General features: G+C 42.8%; 2 protein-coding genes across 3 annotated transcripts in view; one reads left to right on the top strand and one right to left on the bottom strand.

The window, feature by feature from the left end:
- Positions 1–3,212: 3,212 nt before the first annotated feature.
- Positions 3,213–11,560, top strand: zbtb2b (zinc finger and BTB domain containing 2b). Its single transcript, XM_041959429.1, has 3 exons — positions 3,213–3,364; positions 6,539–6,719; positions 6,867–11,560. The coding sequence occupies exons 2-3, from the start codon at positions 6,547–6,549 to the stop codon at positions 8,278–8,280; spliced, it is 1,587 nt and encodes a 528-aa protein (XP_041815363.1). The 5' UTR covers positions 3,213–3,364; positions 6,539–6,546; the 3' UTR covers positions 8,281–11,560.
- Positions 11,561–12,039: 479 nt separating this feature from the next.
- Positions 12,040–26,114, bottom strand: part of akap12b (A kinase (PRKA) anchor protein 12b) — a 44,851-nt gene continuing 30,776 nt past the window's right edge. The window contains exons 1-3 of one of the 2 annotated variants that reach the window (XM_041958924.1): positions 23,962–24,211; positions 15,795–19,940; positions 12,040–14,493 (exon numbers count right to left, since the gene is read on the bottom strand). In XM_041958924.1, coding sequence (XP_041814858.1) covers positions 15,799–19,940; positions 23,962–23,986 — 4,167 coding nt within the window. In that variant the 5' untranslated portion in view covers positions 23,987–24,211 and the 3' untranslated portion in view covers positions 12,040–14,493; positions 15,795–15,798. Of the gene's footprint in view, positions 14,494–15,794; positions 19,941–23,961; positions 24,212–26,114 lie in introns of those variants that run through there. The other variant, XM_041958923.1, reaches the window with a different exon arrangement.

Here is a 26,114-nt window from a genome sequence, read left to right as displayed (position 1 = left end):
GCACTGACGTCAGGATTGGGCAAATCGGACACAAATCAAATTTTTTTCGACATTTTAAAGCGATTTCATGCAGACTGGGCTGTTGGTTTTGAAAATGCATTATTGCAGGAAAAATCAATTTAGTGGAAACCAGTGACAGAGCAGTCATGTGAAAGTCCAGCCTGCATCGCTTTTGAATAAACCGTCCTGAGAAAAAGACACTGTAGAAAGATGATGAGGGTATGAGGCCATATGGACAGAGGCAGACAGGGGTAAAATCTTTTTCCCAAATTGTAGAGCATTAACATAGAAATCGATTGATAAGAATGTACTGATTTTAATGATGGAAAACAGTGAGCCAGAGAGGTAACGCTTTATCTGCTTCTTTCAATAAACCCCTGCTGTGGGCCTTTCAGCAGAGTAAACATGCTTTTGTTCTGCTGTCATTACCATCCACTATTGCCCTGACAGTGGTCTCAATTAATGCTTGTTTGTGAAACATTGTGTACCCCCACAGGCCTACATTTCACAAGCTAGTTTGAGTAAAGTTGTGGACAATATCAGATCTATGTAGGCCTGTTGACAGGACAGAGACTTTAAGGTCCTCAGGCCCTGCTTCATAGGCATTTCTGCCCCCTCCCATGTCTCCCGTCTCCATTTACAGACAGACTCTCCACCCATTCTGCCCTGCAAGCGTTTTCAGAGAGCTACAACTTGCTTAGTCTGGTCCTCCTGTGGACTCCCTGCCCCGAGGCTGAAGTGCAACTCTAAAATGACAGGTCTGGAAAAAAATTGTTGTTTACACTGGAACAACATACACCAACTCACTGGTGACAAAATCTGATGACAAAATATCGATGGAACTCCAAAGTGCATTTGTGAAAAGGTCCTCCTACACTTCCTCTGCCTCTAAACAGGCAATGTGTGGTTTGGTTGAAATCTATTTCCAAGACCTCTGCTGCTTCCTTCTGCTGGTACTTCTTTATATTTCAGGCAACCCGTTGTTGACATGACAAAATAACAGCTTTAATGTAAGAACCCATCAAAGGTATGCAACAAGCAGGGGGTAATTCCTCCTTTCACAAAAAGTCAATTCAAGATTACTCAATAGTCTATTAGACTATTTACAACTAGGGATTTACCACTGCCACTACTGTAAACATCTTAGAACCCTGAATCCAAACAAGTTGGGATGCTTTGTAAAACAAATAAAAACAGAATGCAATCATTTGCAAATTAACTGTTCACCAAATTTTCACAAAGTGTTGAACCTCACTCCATCCTCGCTTGTGAATGACTGAGTCCTTCGAGGATGCCCCTTTCATACCCAATCATGATACTATCACCTGTTACCAGTGAACCTGTGGAATGTTCCAAACAGGTGATTTTGGAGCGTTCCACAACTTTCCCAGTCTTTTGTTGTTCCTGTCCCAACTTGTTTGAAATGTGTTGCTGCATCAAATTCAGAATAAGCATATATTTACAAATATCCATGAAGCTGATGAAGTAAAACATTGATTGATTTTATTTGTACTATTCAACTGAGAATATGTCAAAGAGTTTTAACAAATTACCACATTCAGTTTTATTTATGTTTTACACAGTGTCCCAACTTTTTTGTAATTGAGGTTGTACTATGCACAGGTTAGATCAAGTAAACTCATGTGTTAAGTACTGCTCTGCTGCTCCTAACTGCATCCTTTAAAGGAAGTCTTTTATAGATATTGGCATTACTTTATACATCTCTCTACTGTTGTTTGCGCTCTTTACACAGGTATTTAGAAATATGTGTAACTTCACAAATGCAAGAAAGAAGAAAACACACAAGGACTGACAAAATAGCAGATATTCTGACATCAAAGCATAATAATCTTGTCTTTACGGTGACAGTATGAACTATAACCAGTATTTATAGTGACCAATATAGCCTGGTCTGAACCGCCAAACAGGCTGAACCTGTTTTCAATATCTCATGTCATGCAGTTAATGGGAGTTGTGTGGGAATTAGGTAGTATGCTTGTGAAACAAATCAATGGCTATATCAACAGCAACAACTTCCCAGAGGAAGGGAATGTGTAGGTGTTCCCTTATTTGCACAGATCATTCACATCCTGCTTCCACAAGCAGGCCGACGGTAAGATAAAAGCCTTGTCAAGGGTGAATCCAAACTGTCTCCAAATAACAGCACAAATGTAGGCTCGAACATTTATCCTTTTAAATTTGACATTTATATAAAGCACTTCAAAACTGCCTCAGATGTTGACTGGTGCTATATATAAATTTGCTTTGCCTGGTCTCGATGGCAGATTGCATGGTAAAAATAAAAAATGCAATGCCTCGACATGCTCTGAATATATTGTATAATTCACAATTGAAGGTTTTCAACTGCACAAACAAACAAAAAAAGAAAACACAGCTTGGGGTAAATGGTAAACGGGTCGGTTTTTGTCAGCCTCCACTTACACTCGTCTTTAAGAGCAAATCCTCAGAGAATAAAATAATCAAACATATTTATTAAGATTTTTTTTAATTAAAAAAATTATTTTACAGCAATAGAAGCATTTTCTTTTATTGATGGTAGTATTTAAGTGGTGATTTAGTAGTGACTTCATATGTTGTATTATCTTATCTCCTTGCATCACAGTCTTGTGTGTCTGTGTGTCATTAGTTATATAGGAGTGAAAAGGAAAAAAAGCCCTATTTCAATAATTTTCAACTATGGGAAATGAAAATATTTAACATTCCGGTTATTAAAGTTATCCTTGCTTTGGTATCTGCATAATCTGCACCATTAATAATTTACTTCCTTTTCACTTGTTGAAATTGGCTTAGTTTCCACCGTAAAATGCAGATGCAAATATGAGGCAACGGCGGGTAAAGGCAATGTTATGTCGTTATTTCAGTGACAGAGGGTGTGAGCCAACACACATAACGTTACAGGCACAGCCACACTCACGTTTTACGATGAACATGTAGTTAACGGCAGAGCCTGAGCGGTAAACTACAACCTGGTGAGCCCACGTAGCTGCTAGCTGTTTATGTTCGAGCTCACCGGCTGCGGAAAAAAAAAGCTAGCGGGGGTTGATCAGGCGGCGGTTACACAGTGCGGGAAATTAACGTTAACTCAACCGCCCCCTTGCTCAACGGATTTTTACAACGTCTGTCTTTTTTTTTTTTTTGGCTGGTTTTTACCCACAGTCATGTGATTGTAACGTAAAACCCCTAACCGGAAAACAGCGACGGACGACCCTCTCCGCCGCCAACGAATGCTGCGTTCGCGAGGAGCAGTACGAGCTGCTGCGAGCCCCAGAGAGGACGGACGAGTCCCCGGTAACAAACAAACAACGGCGACACGGCAAACTCCACCAATTTAAGCGGAGCGCAGGTATGGCTCTCTTCAGCATACTCACCTACTCGCTTACTGGCAGTGTTGCGTTATTTTGGCTACTTGTGTGCGCTTTGGCTATCTGTAATTGTCACGGGGAAGTTAAAAGAAACGCATTCGTGACCAACCCCATCCCCCTTGCGTCTCGCTCCCCTTCTGTGTGTGTGTGTGTGTGTGCGCGCGCCCCCCAGCCGCGTGCGTGCATGTCCGTTTTCTCGCGCTAGCAATAGCAACCGAGAGCGACCCGAGGCAGAGGCAGCAGTCCGCGTAGGCGCGCTCGTTCGGTATGCTCCCCGCGTTGAACGCTGTGAGCACTTCAGCTGTTATTTCCTTTACGCGTTATTGAACCGTTTGATTCCCCTAGCGTGTTTACCTTCCTCACCTGCTCTCCTCACAGGCAGTTTTAACGGTGCATTTTCTAAATAACAGAAAATCTCACTACGGAAGTAAGTGTTCCACGTGTCTACATCTCATCAGGGGCGGTGCTTTATTGTTGCAAACAAGTTAGTATTGATCAACACATGGTAACGTACTGTGGCTATCTTACTGGATCATGTGAATTGGAGATGAATTCACGTGGTCAGTAGTTGAGTGGCTGATCAACAGTGGTGTCATGCTAAATTGTAGCAATCATATTCATAATGCTTTTTTAGGAAGTCCTTTCAGCCACCAAGCAGCCATGCCGGAGGCTCTTATGCTGACCTATATGAGAATCAAACCCACGTTTTCTGATGTTACACTGCTGAACTAAAACCTTTCTGGAACAATGTAAATCATGCATGGATCAAAAAGATCCTGACAAACAGCTTTAACAAGAAATTGGTGTAAATCTGATCCTGCAGAAGAAGAGCAATTGCTTGATATTCTTAATGAATTTAATCAATGCACTGAACTGTGTAGATGTGAAGTAACTGCCAGTGGGAATGTGTTTACGTCTTGTGCCTCTGTCACATTGTAAAGTATAGATCTGTGCAGCTCACTATAATTTTAAACAGCATTAGCCGTCTTCAAGGGGTGCAACAGCGAACACGTTGTAACGAAGAAGCAGGAACCCAGCAAAAGGGTCACAGCAACCTTTAATAAACATAAATATTGTTTGTTAGACATATTGGGATGCTGCAGGGAGGAGTGAGCAGCTGCACGTTCAGTCTACAGCACTGACGGAAATTAGGACTCTCCGTTCAATTTTGTTTTGTTTTTTTCAAGGTACATCTATATAAAACCAACAGTCTTGCAATATGGTGGTTGGGAGGGGGCTTGTTTTGGTAGAACATTTGCACGTGGGGTGGCGAGCCCTGCATTAGAATGGATGGCGCCTGAAATAGTCAGCCAACAGCCTACTTCCTGTGAGTAAGACTATGAAGGGTATAATGATCAATTTTTGTTGAAACGGTTTTAAAGAGGTGTTGGTTCAACTTAACGGTAATGTTGGAGAATATGGTGCGGTTGAATTTTATTCGGAGGTATTCCTTAGTCTATCCTCGTCTTGATTTAAATGGCATGACAATGAGAGGTGTTTAGTCTGTGGCTGAAACTAACTATTTTCATCATCAATTCATCTGCAAATGATTTTCTACGAAAAAGTTAGATTGTTGTGAGGAGCTAGGGTGACATATCCATGATGCTTTTAAATTGCTTCTTTTGTTCGATGAACAGTTCAAAATTTCGGTTTATTGTCATATATGACTAAAACAAGCAGCAAATTTCACATTTAAGGGACTGGACCAGGACCAGAGAGTGTTCAGCTGAGTGTGTAGTTATCAGAATAGTAGCTGATGAGTAATTAAATGAGTGTTTAGCTCTCACTTTACACTCACTGACATAAATGAGAAGGATAAAATACTACAAACACTGCAACTAGAGTTTATAACTTGTATTAAGGCAGTCTTGTTAGTCTAGGTGTACCTAATAATTTGGCCACTGTGTATATATTGTAAGTTATGGTTGACAGGCACTTTACATCTTCGGTGCCTGCTGTTGCTGTACCCCCCTTGCATAAGATAAGGAAGCCTAGCCTTTTCCTCGAGTGCTGCAGTGCCTGCATCTTTGCACTCTGACCTATCTGATGAAATACATATGTGTCGAGGGCTTTTTCATTGTTGTTGTAACCAGCAGAGCACATGCAGATTTACACATTTCAGATTATCTGAGGCAAATTAGCTGATAAGGTATGCAGCATCGTCCGTCTTCGTACCTTTGCGAGGCTGTGTGCTGTGGAGAAAGTGTTGAAGAAGGAGATTCACCCTGCCTACAGGGCTGTTTCCATTCTCCAGTGGAAGGGGGTAAAACCAGTTCTGCTTTTGGAATGTGTGTCAACACCCATAACCCTGATCATGTGATGGCCTGAAGCCCTTGTAGTCCTCCAGTGACCTTTGGGGTCAACGACAGCCACCTCATTGGTCAGCAGAATGCACAAAGCTCTGAAATGTCTCTTGAGATTGAGTCTGGACTGCTTGGACTCCATCAGAACCAAGCATGGACAAGAACTGTAGAGATAAATATATAATAAATAAACTCCAGAAGTGTATCTTTATTAATGAGGGGGAATAAACAACATTAGAGGTGTATCAGAATAGTTTTGCACTGTAACCTCGTGTCAGAAAGATTAAATGAGTTTGCGTGTTTAATCATAACCACCATTTATAGAGATTGACCGAAGGGATTATGTGAGATTAGTAGTCTTGAATTTGTCAATAGGGAACCCTCTCTGTCTGTGTACACAGCTGCTTTAAAGACTAGTAAGGCAGCTTGTATAGGAAACAGCCTGAACACTTTGGTTGTCATTATTTTAAAACTGTCTGCCGTTAAGAATTTATTAAGAACAAGAATATTTCCCATGTCCTGAAAGAATTTTGAGTTCACAAATAACTTGTTTTTACCCTTAATCACCATTGCTAAACATGTCCTAATACAGATAATGAACGGATTATGTCAAGATGTTGTTTTGCTGAACTGTACCATTAATTGGCTTAATTTTCTGTGACAGTAGTGCTAGACAGTCTCCAGCATCACAAAACGATTCTTCACTGCTGTGTTAAGTTGGTTTTTAAGGAGTCGTTAGATCACCACTGTCAGCCTGACTCTCTGTGGTCACAAGAAACTCTGGTCTTCTTCCAGACAGGAAACTCACAGCAGTGAGTGTGTGTGTGTGTGTGTGTGCGTGACTTTGTGCAGGTTGAAGAATGGAGTTGGCCAACCATGGTCTTATCCTGCTGCAGCAGCTTAACTCTCAGAGGGAGTTTGGCTTCCTGTGCGACTGCACTGTGGCTATAGGAGATGTCTTCTTCAAAGCCCACAAAGCGGTCCTCGCTGCCTTCTCCAACTACTTCAGAATGCTCTTCATTCATCAGGACAGGTACAGGAGGAATGCGTTGGTAGTGGCATCTGGCACGAGCTCAATGCCAAGCTAATATACTTTATGTTATCACATCAGAGAATTTACCAATATTACAAAGATTTCCAACGTCATCGTGAGTTCACTGTAATGTCTTTTATGTTTCAGTGACTGTGTGCGCCTGAAGGCTGCTGACATACAGCCAGATATCTTCAGCTACCTCCTCAACCTGATGTACACAGGCAAGCTTGCACCCCAGTTGATAGACCCTGCACGGCTGGAGCAGGGGGTCAGATTCCTGCACGCCTATCCGCTCTTGCAGGAGGCCAGCCAGTCTGTGTATTCACACCCTGAGCACAGCATCAACCTGTCCACCTCCCTCTACGGCATCCAGATCTCTGACCAGCAGGTAGCGCTGTCAGCCAGGGTGCCCTCTCGACGGCAGCTCTCCTCGCCTTTTGACATGGAGCAGCTCAGCTCGGAGGGGAAGTATCCGTCCACGCCAGCTGCCACAGCTTCATACGCAAATTCCTTACCGTCCAAGCTAGCTTCCTCGCCCCTAGATGTGGAGGCCTCGACGAGTGGCACCAAGCCCGCAGTAGAGGAAGGAATGGACTTGGTAAGTGCAGATGGCTCCTCAGCAAATGCCATCCTCCATGTAAAGCCCAGCATCATGAAGAGGAGTTCCTCCTTTAGGAAGCATTACTCCTGTCATCTGTGCGGGAGCCGGTTCATCCAGAGAAGCCTGCTGAGAGAGCATCTCCTCCAACACACCCAGGCTCTGCAGCAGGCTCCAGCTGAGCCCAGCGGTGCACTCTCACCCGTCATGACTGGAGAACATAGCATGCTAGAGGTAGAGGGGGTCCTTAAGGGAAGCAAGGCGGGGTCAAGTGCCTTGGCATCCACTACAGCAGTAGAGATAATCAGCGACAGCGAGCAAACGCCTGTTTCAGGTACCAACTCGGACTCTCCCCGAGCAGAGGTGTCCACGTCCAGCTGGGGGGTGGGAGGATTAAATTCTCAGGCAGACACACCGCCTCCGTCAGACATTGCGGACATCGACAACCTGGAGAGCGCCGACTTGGACAGGGAGGTGAAGCGGCGGAAGTACGAGTGCTCCACCTGTGGGCGCAAGTTTATTCAGAAGAGCCACTGGCGTGAACACATGTACATCCATACGGGCAAGCCCTTCAAATGCAGCGCTTGCGGCAAGAGCTTCTGCCGGGCCAACCAGGCGGCCCGCCACGTGTGCCTGAACCAGGGGGCCGACACCTATACCATGGTGGACCGGCAGAGCATGGAGCTGTGCGCCGCAGGCGACGACAGCAGCCAGATGGAGGCAATGTTCTCTGGCTCGTCAAAGCCTTACAAGTGTAACATTTGTGCGACCACCTTCTCCAGTCCCAACGAGGTCATCAAACACTTGTGCTTCACCCAAGGGGGGTTAATGGGGCTGCAGGGAAACACGGGCGCAGGGATGCTGCTCCAGCGTGAGGAGTTTTCCAAAGATGAAGGCTCTGATTTGTCCAACTCTGGCACCCCACTGGAACCCATAAAGACTGAGGAAATCCTCGTAGAGTAGTGCCAAAAATGTGTATTTGTCCTTTTTAACGCGTGTGTTTATATTCTAAGTTATGGTTAATAGGTAAGCTGAAGGTGCAGTTAGTCAGGGTATGTATGTTAGAGGCTCTCAAGCTACTAAAACTTTTTTCTTCCCTTTTTTTTGGTACAATATTTTGGAAATTTTTGGCCCTGAGTATGAAAAAAGTCTTAAATAGTAAATTAAATAGCTCATAGCTCTCTGGAGTTCAGTCCAACATCATAAGAAAAGCAAGCAACATTAAAATATGAGTCAAGGCTTAAGTTGAATACCAACGAGGGAGAGGAAGTAGCTATCAGCTTGTCTCATCTCATCGTTTTATTGTTGGTGCGCATTGGTATAGGACTCTCACATGTCAGGCTGCACCACATTGTATTCGTCCTGAAGAGCTACCGTTGTGGTGAGGCTGCACAGGCGGACTTTTGAGTGTAAAAGGAAAAGGAAGCTGAGGCACTTCCGGAGCAGACAGCAGGTTGTGAGATGAGTGGGCCGCGTCAGATCTGCCCTGCCTCTGGAGTTGCACACAAGAGTCGTTTCTTCTTGGTCATAAATGAGATGCTGATTCTGCACATCAGGTATAGATTATAAATCCAGCTAAGAGCACACAATATATTGCCCTGAGACAATCTGTGCTCCTTTTTTTGACTTGATGCCCCATATCGAGGAAAGTACATTTGTCTTCCATTCATGTTTTGGTTGACTCGGCAGAATGAATACCTTGAAAAGTAATGACCGTTATTTTCATCCTTCTCAGCAACCGTTTAGTTGTTTTACTCTGTGTTTTGTTGACTGTGCTAAGTGTGAGTATGTCATTACACCATATTAAAGCACAATTGATCTTCATAATAAGAGTCTGGCCACTCGAAGTTGGTCACAACAAGCAAGAATGGTTTACAGTTGAGCCACTTTTATTCTGTTTTGACTCATTTTTACTTATGTTGTTGAACTCTTTGGTCACTGAAGAAGCATCGTGTTCCAATCAAACACACATACCTTGATGGAAGGCTGTCCTGTACAATATTGTACATCTTGTCTTTGTATAATTTGCTTTAATCTGCTTCTAAAAGCCCTTAGTATTTGTTTGACGTGCTTTTCTAATTTTATATACAATGCTATATTTACAAAGATTACTTTATATTGCAAAAGTTGTATGTATATTATTAGACAAATAGCTTTCAAAATAGGATAACATTTGGTTTAGCAAAGGTTTATGTATTAGGGATGGGCATGATGAATTTATCTTTAACTTCCTTAAGAAATAGGTTAAAAGAGGTAAGAATTGAAAAAGATTTTTTGGGATTTTACGTCTCTTCCCCTAGTTCCTAACCTCCTTACTCACTTTGTGCAAAGGGAAACATCATCTCTGTCATGTCTCAGTAAGACCTTCTGACATTTATATTTGTTCTTTAAAAAAAAAAAGTGGTAGTAGCGACACAAGTCATTTATAGAAACAACAGTGTGGGAAAGAATATGCAGGTGAACGATGCAGAGGTTGTAGAGTCTGAATGCTCCACCTGTCAGTGTTGAAGTCATGTGAGCTCAGGCAGGGATTACAACGGGATACAGGGAGAGTTAGCTTTAATGAGAAGCTATTATATAAACTGACATCTCTCTATATACCCGACTGTCTGGATACATGTGTGTTACAGGAATAAAAATAAAAAAAAGCTATTTATTATAAGTTACAGCAACACACAATTGTTTGAGACACCAGAAACATGTTCTATGTACTACTGATGACTGGACATTGTGAAGAATCTTTACGTACATGTTCAATTAATGTGTAGCAGTCGTATAAATTGTCTTGCTGAAGCATGTGAAGTGTAACAGTAGCACAGGTAGCATAACACAGGTTGTTTGGGAACAAAATGCTCAATTAGGCTCTTGTCAGGCCAAGATGGTCTGGTTTATGCAAATTTAAAACATATCAACATCACAGTCTTCAGTTATATTTTGGTTTTGTTTTTCATTGCCATTACACTGAACATAACTCATAGAGATGCAGTGTTTTTTGTTTTTTTTTCTCTATACATATGTGAATATTAAGATGAAGTTATTTTTGGGAGGCTTGTAAAACTGTCTTCATATTGTTATTGTTCCCTCTAGTGGAAAATAAATTCTACATTGTATTGCTTTTGCTACAACATTGCCTTTTTTGCTGCACTGCAACCATAAATTGTGGTGAGACGATGTGAGATATTCAACTTTATCCAAAAAGCCAAAAAATGATGTCTCTCAGTCTGACATTTGTCTTCCAAATTTCTACGAGGCGACACGTCTGGCCCAGCAGGAAAAGCTAGACGTAGAGAGCAGTTCCGTTTTTCAGAAGGCTGTACTATAATTATTATTTCAAGGCAGAGTTGTTGCCTGAGCAACACAAAAGCTCATTAATGTGTATTGTACAAAAGTATTTTAGATGTAGTCTTTGTTGGATTCATTGACTTGATTCCATCTTTTCATTATATTAATAATTTTTGTGAAAATATGAAAAACATGCCCATCCCTAGTATGCCTCATGTGTGTAATCTGTTTGCTTGTTTGTTTTTTGAGCCAATTCACCCAGCCAATTGTCCAGTTAGGTATAAGGTGGGCTTTTTGTACTTAAATCCCGCTATAGAAAGTATTGAAAAGCAGTTGCCGCTTTGGTGCAATGAGCCCAGTGTGTGGCTAGATGGAGCTGTTTTTCTTATTTGTCTACTCAGGTCTAGTGAGGGGGAAGGCTGTCAAATTTGAAGTAATATCTTTCCTAGTGTTTTTGTGGTGTGGTTGCCAATGATATGACCATCTTTGCCATAACTCAATATTCCATCACATTTCAGTTCACATTAAAAAAATCTGTGAACAAGTGTTCCGTATGATTAACAGGGAAGGCCTCTTGGTTGTCTTGATTCTGGCTTGTTTTGTTGAAGGGATTGAAACGCTGTACTACTGACATTCATTTCTCAGAGCTCAGCTGATACACAGAAATATGCACACCTTTATGAAAAGCTGTTATTGTTCTTCGACACCAGTCTTGTAACTTAATGGTCGTATATGTGTTAAAACATCTCAGGAAGATGAGAAGCTCCACATTGTCTTTTCTACCCTCTGTTGTTTTTGTCCAACGATAATCATTCATTTCCGTCCCACGATCCTTCTCCCCAATGCCCATCTGACGTCTACTGTGATCAATCTGTGTTCTCAGGAATGTGAGTAATTTTCTGTATAAACATCTTTTTGTTTTTCAGTGAAGAATGAACAATAAAAAACATGTCTTTTTTTATAATTGCGGATTGTCTGTCTTTACCTCAACAAAACAGCTTAAGTAGCTGTTCTCCATTCTTTTTGCTCATCCATTCAGCATTTATAAGTACAATATAGTCATTTTATATATGGTTTATAGCACACTGTAATTGTAAGCAGATAAAAGGACATGTTGCTGAAAAGCACTGTTCAACAATTGTAATTTCTGTTATGACGTTTTAAGATTATTTCACCTGTGTTTTACTGTAATGTCATTATCAGCCTCCACTAGGGTGAGATGTAGCTGTTGACAAATACATAAACACTTATATCTGCATACAGCTACAGCATAATGTGTGATAAACCATTTACTAACTGTTTTACTGTGCTTATAAATGCTCAATGGGGTTGCTGGGGGTCACTGTTAAGTTTTCTTTGCTCCAGTGGTAAATCATGTCTTTGTGATGACTGATAATTTAACAATCAAAAAGGTCCAGGGATTAAAACAAAACGCACACCAATTTTCTCTAACTTTATTGAATGAAATATAGACAAGTTTCTGTATCCTTACTATTAACAGCTTGGAAAATATAAAAGACAGCTGAGACCATGCTAAATGAATATTATGCTAAATGGCTGCAGGTTATTAGTTAATATTACAACAATATTATTTTAAGTACATACAGTAGGTAAACAATCTGTACAAATGTTAACAGGTTCACAGTTAAGTGTGTTACAAAAAGCAAGGAGGACTGAAGTGGGCAGGTGCCCCAACTTAATGCTTTACATTATGCGACAAAAACAAAAATCTGAAGTTCACTGTCTTTTTTTAATCATTTTAATCTTTACATAAAGCAAGTATGGATGTGACACACCCTCTAGAGTCAAAGTAAAGGGAAGAGGTGACCTAACAGGGGGTCCGTACTTCCTGATCTTACTCTAGTTTGGTCATAAAGCTGAGAGAAATGTGAGCCTCCAGAGCTGCTCGTGACAGCGATCAAATTAAAATCAAATGATTACAGAAGCACTCACAGTTAATTCTCAAGACATCAGAATGATTGGCACAGTGCAAGTTTGACAAATTTGGTAGGAAATAAACACCAGCGTAGCCCATCGTCACGTGTTTGCTTTGGTGGTTAAATTGAATACCAGGAATGTTCAAGATATTCCTCAATTCGAAATAAAATCCCCCATTTTGCTGATAGATTTGCAAAATAAGCCCTGACTTTAATACTTAGGTTTGATGCGTGACTCAAGGTTTCAGAGCAGATGCTTCAGGAATATAATTTGATGCAACTGGTGTCAGCAATGGAAAAATCATGACTCCCTGATTGATCTTAACTTGATTTGGCTTTTAAATTAAGGATAAAATGAGCTTTTGTTTTTACTTCTGGTACCATGCAGTTGGTGTAAGTGCCTCCCTGGTGCCAGTTTAATGAACCTGAGCTATCGTCCTGTGTGAAGAACACAACAGAGAAGCAGGTCCCATGAAACTGGACTGAGCTGAGATCTCTTGCATACTCTTAACACCATTGTTAAAACATACAGCTGAAATCAAAAAGACAGCAAGGACTCAAGACTTAAGGGTGCACTACTTTTTGTAGGCAACAGAGGGCGTCAACATACTGTGTTTTCATCAGACATAAATATAGTGTATTTAGGAAGGTGTTAAACTTCAAACTGCTCCACACAAATAATACATACAGAATGTCACATGCACAGTAACTCAGAAAACCGCTATAAAACAGTGTGAACATGATATGTTTTGTGTTTCTTACATGCACAGTTCAACTCTTCTAGTGTCACTAATTGCGTCACCTATCCTTGACACACCAAATACCTCTGCCACATGATCAAATGAGGGTGTTATAATAGTATTTTATTGTATTATTACATGAAGCAATGTGTAACAATGTCTTTTTCACAGTAAATCAAGCAGCGATGTTTTTTTTTTTCTTTTATCTACACGAAGCTTATTAAGTATTTTGTTTGGGTGCAGAGTGAGAACACATTGTGACAGGAGAATGTGTCAAAAGTCAAACATTTCCGATAGATATCATCATACTTTCTGCCTTCTGCTTGTTTTATTCAGTCAGTGTTATCACTTACTGTATGTGGAATCACACTTGTACCATGTTTTAGTTATAACTGCTACAGAGTCTTGAAATAATCACTGAATATGACTATTAACGCTGTGATACACCAGTCACTTATATGCAACAGTCTTACATTTGTTTTGCTTAATTTTACTGGATAAATTTCAGACAGCAACAACTGTTAAATTGTCATACTTTTGCTCTAAAGAATACCTGATGTATCACAGCTTAATATGGGAATTTTAAAAACAGACAACAATGTTCATACAATAACAAAATAGGGGAAAAAACTGAAAAAAACTCAGGGGTGAATGAAAGAATACTCAAGATATAAATACAATATACAAGATAATAATCCTCCATCTCTTCACTCTCTCATACCATCTCACTCTTGCTACTATACACCTACAAACGCACACGCACACACATATGAACAGATAACACACTCGACCAGATTGCAGACTTCTGTCTTTTGCAGCAAGGGCAATAGAAAGTCACTGAGACACTGACGTACATCACACTGATTACAAGCCAAGTGGGATGCTTCTGAAGCACGGGACATGCTTTAGTATGCGTGTGCGTGTGTGTGTGTGTGTGTGTGTGTGAGAGTGAGTGAGTGGGTGGGGATATGGTGGTGGTGCGTCACGTTGCGGTGACAGGGCTGCAGGATGGGGTTGGAGTACAGGTTGAAGGGGAGGTGGAGAGAATGGCGGAGCTGTTGCTCAGTCACTCAGTCTCTCTGGGCGGGATGGGTGGAGCCCAGTCTCAGTGTGTTACCACAGAGCTGCCGCTCTCTCTCTTTCTCTCTCTCTCTCCCTCATCACTCACTTCCTGGTCCAGACAGTGCGTCTCCCAGGCATCAGTCTTGCATCTTCAGCTGCGGTGGAGAGGCACAAAAACAGAAATTAGGAACAAGAAAAGGCTGCTTCTTTTCATTTCTGTACAAAAAGAAATGAGATTAACATCATTTTTGGAAACAACTTTGTCCCCTGATATGTTATATTGTAGGACCATAATATCATTAAATAGCTGTATTGTAATGTGACGTAAGAATACCTTTCAATTTTCAATCAATATGTTGTGTTGGACTGTAAGTGTACATTGTTTCTTTGTTGGGCATGAGGTTGTTATTCAGTTTTTTTTGGTTTTCATCTAACTATATAATCAATACCTTCTCAATGCAACCTGCTCCCTCAGTTGTACACTGTGACACTGACTTGTGAATGCAGCTATTGTAGTGGAAGTGATATAATGTCTAATCCTTGTCATTTTAACAATGAACAGGGACTGAAACATGGGTTACTCTTTTACCATTTGATGGTCCCATCCTGTGTTTCCCTTTTGTTTGTCCTTTTATGTCTCTCAGGGTTTGTTTATATGATTCAACACACACTGCCAGTGAGAGCGATGCTGTAACTCACCTTGCTCTTCCCTGCCACACTTTTCTATTTCTATTCCTCTCCTGACTCTCCTCTGCTGCAGAGCTACATGGCTGCTCAATATGAAAGTGAACTACGCCCACTTTCTCCCTCCTCTTTGTTTAGATCAGTTAATCAGTGTCACTAAAACCTTGTTGCACATTAACATTGCACTATCCTGTACATATGAAAGGCATTATTCATTCCTAACAACTTGAGCTCTTTGGGGCTTTGTAATTGAATCTAACAAATGCGTACTTCGACATGGTTCCTTGATTTCATACTGAGCCTGTGATAGAAGGAAAACAGGAGGGGGTTGCGGAGGAATCATAATCAGTCTTTCAGCACAAGTTCATCTGCCTCTCACACACCGCTTCCCTTTAAGACCCCAGCCTACAAAGAAGGGGTCAACTGCGGCATTCCTGCTTTGATATCAAAGGTCCCCTGGTTACTCATAGCCCGAACAAAAGCTTTTTCATCTGGCCAGTGGGCAAATCCCCTCCCCTACTGCCTAATAAAAGTAGGGCCCATTGATGTTTCAAAAAAGCCACTATGAGAAGATTGTTTGATAGGCCAACAAAGGAATTTTGAAAATAACTACCTTTTTTTCTGTCTTTCCTGTCCCACCTCTGTCTCTACTCAGATATTTAAAAACACTTTAAAATACCTTGTTAAACTATTTTTATAAATAGAATTTGTCACCACATAGAACGGTTGATATAAACACTCAATTCAAATCATGTTACCAGATAAGTCTCACCTGCTCATGATGCTGCTGTGATCTCTGTAGACACTGGCTCGATCTCCTTCACAGCCTCCTCAATCACCTCGATCACCTGCGCCATCACTTCGGCACACTTCACCGACGATGTTTTCTCTGTCTCTGGTTGGCTGGCTGCTGCCTCTGTGACATGGCTGGGAGCAGAAGCTGACGCTTGCGGTTCTTCTGACAGCGTTGAGAGTTTGCTGACATCTTTAACGTTGGTGTCTTCAGCCCCAGGACCGCTGTTGTCGAACTCTACCACGGCCTCTTCTTCCACTGACGGTTCCTCGACTACCTGCGCTGTGTGCAGGACCACCTGGACTGGGACGTGAATCTCAGGCACTTTCTCTTTGTCCTCCTCTGAAGGGGCCTCTGACTTTGCTTCTTCTGATTGTTGTTTCACTTCCACAACTGCTTCTTTCACATCTGCTTCCTGAACATCTGTGTCATCTTTGTCCTGTTCCTCCTCGACCTTTTCAACGTCTTTACCTGTCTGACCCTCTGTCTTCATCTCCACCACTTCTTCCAATACAACAGCTTCTTCACTTACTTTTACCTCCACAGCTTTCTTCAGCTTTTCTTTGGGTGTCTTCTCCTCTACAGAGACATCTAATTCTCCAGTAACCTCTACAGGGATTGCGTCAATGACCTCCATGGCAACAAAGAGTGGCTGAGGTGACTTCGGTGCTGGTTTGTCGCAGACAATGGCGACAGGGGTGTCGGTGATAACAGGGGTTTCTGTTTTGATCTCTTTCTCTGTTGTTGCTACAGCCTGGACTAGTTCCGGGATAGTGGCTGTTGGGGTGGTGGGCTTTTTGGGTTCAGTCATGTCCTCTGAAACTTTATCCATGGCAACCTGAATGACAGCCTGGGTAATGACCATGCTCTGAGCTTCAATTTCACTGGCCTGCTCGGTGTCCTCTTTAATGTCACCTATTGTCACTTCGTCAGACTCCACACTGCCAGGGGCTACAAGGACCAATGTTTTGGTAACAACAGGAACAGGAACCTCATTTGGTACAACTACAGGGATGGCTGTCTCAGCCTCCTTCGTGATAGTGGCCACCGTGGTGTCGCATACGGCCTGAGTTATCTCTTTTACAGGGGTATTTTCCTCAGTGGCAGCAAGCTTCTCAGTGTCTATTTTCACCTCTTTGGTTTCTACAGTTGGCTCTGTGACTTCTGGGCTCAGGGTGTAAACAGCTGTTTCACATGTTGGTGAAATGGGACCGACTACATCAACTTTAGGAGAGTTCTCACTCATGGCAGTAGGCTGAAGGATTTCAGACCCCTCCAAAGCAGTGCAGACAATCCCAGTCTTCTCAATCTCAGGTTCAGAGTTCTTACTAGCCGCTTGAATGTCTACCACTTCACTCAATACATTTTCAACAACAGGCTCAAGCTCAGTGGTTTCTACTTGCTGCACTTGGGCCTTGAGCACCGCATCTTCTGTAACAATGGCTTCCTCTGTAGTTTCTGGCTTGTCATCCATTGACACCTCTGTGCTTAGAGCATCACGGATCACAGTCATACACTCTATGATGGGTGTGACAGGTTTCTCAAGAGATACTTTAGCAATCTCCTTGGTTCCTAGGCCAGTGCAGATAGCCATGGCTTCTTCCTGAGCATGCGGCTCCAGAATGGTATTTGTCGTGGCTTTGGCAGTCTCAGTTGGTGGTTCATATTCTATTTTTTCAGAAGCTGTCTCTATTGGCATATGTTCAACAAGTAGAGATGTCTTGGGTGGAATTTCACTGATTTGGGATTCTACGCCCCCCATAACCTCCTCTGCACTCTCCGGCTTGGGACCCTGAGGAACAGGAGTAGTTTCTGCAGCTGGAGTGGGATCGACTGGCTTCACCTCAGCTGTGGACAATTTGCGGCCTAGAGCTTTAGGGGGCGGAGTGGCTTCATCCTCCGTTTCATCCTCAGCAATGTCGGTGTCAACAGACTTTGGCGTGGCAGCATTCTCAGCCTCCTCTGGAATGTCACTCAGCTCATCATGCTTATCATCAACATCTTCCACAACGGCTGGGATCCATGACGGGGATCTCTCTTCAGCAGACACTTTGATCTGGGCTGCAGCTAGTTCTGCCGATGCTTCCTTCTCAGCTTCAACTTGGTTGTCATATTCTGAGAGAGGAACCACAGCTGGAGTGTCAGAATCCTCCTCCCCTGAGCCTTGTTCCGTGGAGGCTTGTTTTTCAACCTTCTTCTTTCTGCGCCCAGGCAAAAACTTCTTCAAAGAGAAAGATGACTCATCTTTTTGTGCTTCACTGTCTGACTGGATCTGTTCTGCTGATTCCTCAGGCTTCTCCTCAGCTTTGGCCTTACTCTTTGACATAACTATGCGTTTCAGTGTGTCCCAGGCAGACTCTCTCTCAGGGGGGCTGCTGATAGGTTCAGAGGTGGTAATGATCTCTCCATCACTCTCTGTGTTTTTGGAGATGTCAGTGGCAGCCTCGGTTTTTCCCTCCTGCTCCCCTTCTGCTGCCGCTGGCAATTCCTCTTCAATCTTGGTCTCCTCATCGTCAGAATCAGAGGTCCTCCTAGTCCTCTTTTTGGGTCCACCCATACACATCAGAGCCTCCCAGGAGACAGAGGTGTCCATTTTCTTTTTGGGCTCCTCAGTGCTGCTGACCAGTTTCTCAGTGGTTTCAGTCTTTGCCTCTTCCTCATTTGGCTTATCCTCCTTAGCCTCCTCCTCAACACCGTTATCTACTAACGCGGCACTCTCAGAAGAGGACAGGGTGGCTGACTTGGCTGGCTTCTCACCTGTGGCTTCGTCATCGCTCTCAGAAGACCTTTTCACACGTTTCTTCTGTGTTACTAGTTTCTTGAAGGAGGACCAGGCAATGATACCCTCTTTCTTTTTCTCTCCATCAGAAGCAACCTCGCCATCAGCCTCGTGGCTCGGCTCATTCTGGGTCACCTCCACAGCTATTACATGCTCTCCTGACTCCTCCGGAGACGAGGGCCCGCTGTCAGCCTTTGGAGGCTCTGCTGATTCAGTAGAGGATTGAAGCTGCTCGGCTGCCTGCTCTCCAGACTCAGTGAGCTTGGTCTCCGCATCTTTCTTGGTCTTCTGCTTCTTAGTGGAGAGCTTCTTCAAGCCAGCACCAGTGAAAAGCTTCTTCAGGGGGCTTCCCTGTGGTTTTGCCTTCTCCTGTGAGGATAGCAGTTCAGCCTCAGAGGTCACCTCTGCTGGAGCATTCTCCACTTCTGCACTAGCTTCTGCCTTCTCCTCCTCTTGTTTTGTCTCTGTGGTAGGAGTTGCTGCAGGAGCAGGGGGTTCAACTGTGACCTGAGGCTCTGTGGTAGTCTCTGATTTTGTTTCCTCTGGAGTAGCTGGTGCCTCCTCCTTGGGCTCTGTTTTTTCTCCCTCAGGAGTTGCTTGTGCCGCCTCATTGGTTTCTTGAACTTTCTCCTCCTTTTCTTCCACATCAGCAGCAGTAGTTTCATCTGTCTTAGACACCTCCTCCTCAACAGCTGCCTCCTTGTCTTCCTCCTCTTTTGTCTTCTTGATGCTGGCTTTCTTTCTCAGGTTAGAGAAGAGTCCTGCATTGAAGAGCTTTCTGAAGGGGGACACAGTGGCCTCCTGGGATGGTGGAGTGGTCTCTACTTCCTTCTCAGCTCCTTCCTCCTTTACTGCTTCATCAGCAGCTTCAGTGGTAGTGCCTTCAGCTGGAGCATCAGTGGTTTCAGCTTTGTCACTATCTTTAATGACTTCGGCGTCAGCAGTAGATGCCTCTGTATCAGCCTCCTTCTCTTCAGCTGGAGCCTCTTTCTCCTCAGCAGTGGCAGCATCTGCATCTTTTGTAGGTTCATCAGTCCCACTAACCTCCTCTTCTTCTTTATCTTTGACTGTCAGTAGCTTCACAGGGTCTTTCTCCTCACTTTTGTCCTTCTTCAGCGTGAACTTAAAGCCGACAAAGCGGAAGATCTTCTTGAAGCCCACTTCGCTGGCCTCGTCAGGTTTCTCCTCCACTGCTTTCTCCTCAACAGCAGAGATGTCATTGACATCAGAAGACTCCTTCTCCACCTTCTCACCATTCACTTGAGGGGCCACTTCATCCTGGATGGTGTCCATAGTCTCAAGAGCCTCCTCCTTCTGAGCCACAGACACACCATCTGCTTGGCCAACTGAAAAGGCAAGAAATATATCAAATATTGATCAGTTTTCTCACTTCAGTTTTACTACTTGCTTCTACAGCTCCTACTGTGATACAGAAAGATCACTAACAATATCCCCATGACAGTTACATAAAAATGCTTTGATAAGGGCTACAATTTAACAGATTTGGGTAATGATGAGGAAATCAAATCTTTGTCCCATGCAGACTCCCTCACTATGTTATGACCCTGTGGAGGATTTCCATTAAAAACAAAGGCAATTTTGGATCAGAGATGAAAGTCTCATCCCATGTGCAGATAATTAGAAACGTTGTACAGAAAGTATGTGCTGAGATCCCGAACCCCTGAGCTGACTTTATTAAGCATATGACCACTTAATTGCTATCAGATTGCAGTCCTTTGGTCCAGCAAATCCTGCGTTATGTAAACACACCAAAGAAATTTTAGGCATCGACACAAATACAACAGAAATCACTGGGGAGCCTCATAGAAATTGTTGCACAATGTCAGTAATGCTAGTCGCACTTTTTGTGATTATTATCAGCCTTGCAATGTTGCATTGTGTGAACCATAAGAACCAACATACACATGATGTCTGTCAGCCTGCCATGTCTGTCTGTGTTTGGACAGAGGAAGGCGTAGGGGGATGACAACCTCCCATTGTCTGATGGTTTTCTTCTCTTTTTTCCTCTGCTCAGATCTCACTACAGTCTGGATAGCCTCACATCTGATACCTCTGGACTCTCAAAACAAATCCCCAGGACTTTTAATGCTAGCTATCAGCTTACCTGATTACATACATTGGGAAACACAATGATGCTTACACACTCCCTAAAACCATGCACTACAACTACTGTGGGAACTACAGTACCCCCGTTTCTTTACCTGTCTGTCACTAAGAAAGTATATACTATACTAGTACAACTATGTCTAACCTTAATTCAAAACTAGTACAGACAAATTCATGAGAACAATGTAAAAAAAACGAATTCAACCTCAATTCCAATATTCATTATGCTATCTGCTTTGAAAATTGGATTCAGGTTGTAAATAAATCTCTGGAAAATGACTGTGTTCTTGTCTCACGCAAAAATGTAAAACTAGGCGCCCACATCTGTCCACATCCTTTTGCTAAATTATAGACATGAACCTTCACTCAGTGTCGCTGCATTCCTACAATATTTTTGCTTTAAAATAGAAAAACTTTCATTTGATACTTTACCTGACCAATATAAGAAATAAGGCCAAGGACCTCTCAGAACATGCAGCATTTCACACTAAATTTGTATGATAAAACAAAGTGCTTTCATGGTGTTTGTGAGGGCACGCCCATATCTGTATAGAGTTGACTTGAGAGGAATGTGAGCTATGCTATTCACTCTGTGTGCGGGAATATTATTTTAGGATGCTCTAAGCTGAATTTAAATGCCAGGGGACTTCAAGAATGTTTATTTGTTTTTCAGTTAAACTTTGTCTCCACTGTGCCCATGTAGGATTCAAACCAATACAATAAAGGCCTCTGCAACTACCCCTCCTTAAAATAAGTCCCAATCCCCTTGACCCAAATTCCACCACAGCAGGATGGATGGGGACCCACCCCCTTCGCAAGGCACACACACATGCAAACACAATAGCCTTCTAACCCTCTCTGGCCTCCGAAAATAAAGGAAGGGGGGTGGTCAGCTTTTCTACTATCAAGACACACTGCAGCTTGGAGGAAGTTTGCTGACTTTACTAAACTGATGCAAACATGGATTTTAAAAAATCTTATGTGATGTATAAAACACATCAGTGTTACTTCTCTCCCTCACAAGTGTCATTGTCCAATCACAGCTGTTAACACACAAGACCAGATGAACCACAAACATCAACATCATGCGCTGGTCCGCACTGCGTTTATCTGACATGAAACCTGAGCACAAACACAAATTCACCGCAACTATGCATAAATACCAAATCTCTGACCTGTTCATCTACGCTGTGTTCAATGAACTTCCGCTGCAGTTTTTTTGAATGAAGACATCTGTGAGTGAGTGTGTGTGTGTGTGTGTGTGTATGAGTGAGTGTGGGAGGGGTCAGACTGTTAGCAAGCCAGACGAGGCCATGTGTGTCTACATGTATAATAAAACAGGAGTCATGTTGATTTAACAGACTACTGGCATCTCTCTTGTCTTTTTGATCTCTGTTTTCCGGCCCAACTTTTTTTTGCTTTAACAGACACACAACATCCCTAGATTGATCTGGTTTTGGGAGGGGACATGGGGGTTAATGTGTGATGGAGGAGGGTGGGTGTTTTGAATAACGACTGTACCAGAAAGAATGTGAGTGTGAGGGGTGAGGCTACAGGGGGTGAGGTGGGGACAGTTAAGAGATGAAGGGATGGGGTGGGGGTAGGGGTGGAGGGGTCCTGCCCTGGGGCCAAACTCAGTTTAGAGGGTGTTGCATATCTCAGACTCACACGTTCATGGTTGAAATGCTTCTCTCTGCTGCAGACAGGCGCTGTTTATATGTGAGTGTCGGAGCATGTGGTAACACGATGCTCTAATATCAAATATCGTCTCCGCAGCCAAAAACGATTGTTGTAAATCTACTCCGGTCTCCAGTGAGATCAGATAATGTTTCTGTTGTGGCTGTTTCAGTACTAGAATGGGTTTGTGTATTGTTGAAGGGGGGTTGAGGGGACAGTTGGAAAGATGAATGGCAGCTATTTTCTCGAGACACTATTTACAAACTTTGCCAAATATATGCAAATCCTTATTGTAATTAATTGATGGGGCACAAACGCTTTAAACAAAAGAAGTCAGTTAAAAAGAGGGCAAGGAGACACCACACCCCTTCCCCCAACAGACCCTGTCTAGCACCCCCTCTCTGCGTCAAAGATGTAGTCAAAGTGTCTCCGAGGCTCCAGGGGATCATACATATCAACCACACTAATAACACCCACTGTTGAACCATTTGCCTTCCCTTTGTCTTATCAACATCAAGTCTAAATCAGATGTGACTGTATACTGAATGAGCCCATGGCAGAACATAGAAAACACAAATGTCTCGCTGTCAATGTCCGTGCTTTTGTACTCCATTTATATGCAGAACCCAAAACCTGAGGTCACCATGAAGCAAAACATTCCAGACCTGCTCCATCTGAACCATCACTCCCAGTTATAAGACCTGAAGAAGAATTGGTCTTGGCATGTAATTAATTCCATACGCCCCTTTCTCCTCCCTCCCTATCCTCTGCGGTTAAACTAAAAAACCCCACAGGGAATTAGGATGCCACTCTAATCTAATGAAACACTTCGCATGATGGGACACACAGGGCTGGCTCAGATGGTGACATGAGCTAAAAGCAGGCTTTGAAAATATTTCTGAGCACATCTCCATATATTTCTATCTGGCAGCTGTCACTGTGAAATTCTTTTCGCACCAAGAAGTTTGGCAGTGGTATAGGACGTATACTTAAGCTCTCAGGGCACTCGATGGTTTGCTTTGGCCAGAGATGGTAGTTACGGCACTGTGAATGATGCTTGTAGAGTAGATTTTTACTACAGGCTTACTCTATCTACTTTATCTCAAAGACATTCTCTAAAGACAGTGGCGATGCACAAGAATAATAAATGAACACTTGATTACACACTAACTCGCAATGAAACAGAAGTTGATGAAATAAGAAAACTACAGCATTTAAACATTATTCTACTCTACACAACAAGGCTCTGCAGTGGCCAAAGCAAACCCATCTCCAAGTGAAATCACTCAACCGTGCCGGGAGACCTACAACCACAATGCTAAATAACCACACCCTCAGGACAACAATGCCTTTGGCTATACTCATTCATGTAAGGAGAAACCACTGCTTTGGGTATCCTAAATACATAACTGAAAGCCAGCAAATATCACAAAGTTTCAACACAAGAAATTATATTGGTTCCTCACAGTAAAGTAGTCACATATTTGATAGTTTGATTTCATAGTTGAAGAGAATTATAAGTTAGTTACATGTAATGAGTGAGACCTTATTTCTTATTCTTACCTGTTAGAGTTATTGTTCCAAGCATTGGTATAAAAGTCCAAAACTATTTTCGCCAAAAAAACAAAACAAAAATTTTAAAAAGACACCAAAAAATCGTCTGATTAAGAGAAAGTTACTTGGTCTCTCTGCAGTTTTCTGTCACTTCTCTGCACACTCAGTAAAATCTATTAGACTTGCTTCTTTCAGCCGGCTCCGTCTTAACTAGTAAACTCAGTCCGAAGGCAGAAGCTGTGTCTCTCTCTCTCTCTCTTCCAGCACTTCTCAGCCAGTATGAACAGAAAAGAGGGCTCCACACACATTTCAACAGACTGACACACATGTCATGTTAGGACCACCCCTGCCTCCCTCTTCCTCCCACCTCCCTCTCCTTTCTTCAGCTGTTTGAATGAGCCCCCTGCCCCCTCCTCCCCCTCCCACCACCTCCTCATCCACTCACCCTCCCTCAGACCTCGCCATCTACCCGGGATGACTAGAGCTCATCATGTGATCTTTCAAGGAAGAATTTGTTGGCCGCCCCTCAAGGAAAACTGCAACTGCTATACATGTTCAAAAAACATATTACATCCCCTCCCTCAATTCTTCACCCCACTCCATGCAAGCACATTGTTTCTTTGGAGAAGGCAGAGCCCCTCAGTCTCTGGCCTTAATACCCATATGTGACCTCAAAAGCCAGTCTCTCACACGGATTAAAAAAAAAAAAAAAAAAACTAAAAACAGTCACAAACACCCACCCCACCTTCTCTGCCCTCTGCTCACCATTTTCAGGAGGTAACCAGGCTCTGCTCCACCTCTCATGTCACTAGTCATGTAGAAGAATGTTGACAGAGGAAAACCAAAGGGACTCTTACATAACTTTTTATTTGTTCCCAACTAGCAAAATTGACAAAACAGTAAAACTTAGCTCACTGTAGAGTCCAAAAACTCCCCAAACATATCCCAAACAAAACTCCCCAAACATATCCCTGTTTGAGGGCCTAAACACAACCCATGAACGGGGGTGCCATCGGGTTACTGCCTGCCCCTGTGAATGTTAATAGACCCTTCTCAATTACCCCTATACAGACACTTTTAATTCAGCTTTTGTCTGTGGGGGGAGAGAGACAAGAAGGAATGCAGATAAATCCTCAGGTAAATACCAGCATAATCAGATCTGTCACACTTCAGCATTGTCCCAGAGGAATGTGTGAATTCCATCTCGACGGCTCCCAAACGGGTGATAACAGCAGTAATTAAGTACTGTCTGACACCCCCCCCCCCCAAAGTGTGTATGTGCATGCTTTTAAATGTGGGCGCAGTACACACTATATAGGGAACTTATTGATGTCAGCCTCTAGGTGCTAAATTATTGAAGTGTCAGCAGTGATTTTGCATACAACGGGCAGCATGCGCAATAGTTTTGTGTGCAACTTTTTCTTGGAGCTCTTAAAATTGATATTTTCTCAGTTTCTAAGGTGCAAACAAACAAGGCAACTTCAAAATCTGTTTGGGTCAAAACAAGACGTCCAAGAAAAGCTCTCCAGCAAAACAAATCATCTTATTTTCTCTTTATCCCACACCACTTCCTGTGAGATTCTTCAGATCCAATTGAAAGAGCTGCAAATACCAAGATCTATGCTCGTGAATGAAAGACTTCATGGTCTTAGGAGCTAGCAGGAGGGAGAAAAGGGGAATTAAGAGGGAAAGGATAGAAAATAGTCACAAATCTAAAAAGACAAAAAAATTTCAGGCGAAAGTTCCTGAAGAGATTGTGCGCCTTTGTTAGTCCTCATAACTTAGTTACATGTTTTGTGTCTACGTACAGTTTTTTACACATTAATAGGTAGCCACAGGTTCAGAGAAAGAAAGAAGTCCTATGGACATATAATGAAAGGGTGATTCATTTGACAGTAATGCACTAAGAATTTCATTGTGACACATTAGTGAGGCTTTCTGGTTTGCAGTGACTCATCTGGTAGGTATTTAACTATCTGTACTACAGTACATAATGAACACTATGAGCAGTACTCTATATTATGCTGAGTGGACAATGAGTCAGACTAAAGGGAATTTAGAGTTTGATGAGAGTACCTCTGTTGGGTCGTCCCACATCTTCCTTTCCCTCCCAACTTCCTTCATATGACTCATTCACATCAGTCACATTCCTGAACTTCCAT

This window comes from Chelmon rostratus, chromosome 18, assembly GCF_017976325.1.
Source record: "Chelmon rostratus isolate fCheRos1 chromosome 18, fCheRos1.pri, whole genome shotgun sequence".
Classification (NCBI taxonomy): Eukaryota; Metazoa; Chordata; class Actinopteri; order Chaetodontiformes; family Chaetodontidae; genus Chelmon; species Chelmon rostratus.
The sequence above is the reverse complement of the archived record's forward strand: the minus strand, read 5'-3'. Positions and strand labels throughout refer to the sequence as shown.

Bases quoted from the DNA above. Each gene is read 5' to 3' on its own strand.
- zbtb2b (XM_041959429.1), top strand. From the start codon at position 6,547: ATGGAGTTGGCCAACCATGGTCTTATCCTGCTGCAGCAGCTTAACTCT. The intron at 6,720-6,866 runs GTACAGGAGGAA...TTTATGTTTCAG, and splicing joins CTCTTCATTCATCAGGACAG to TGACTGTGTGCGCCTGAAGG.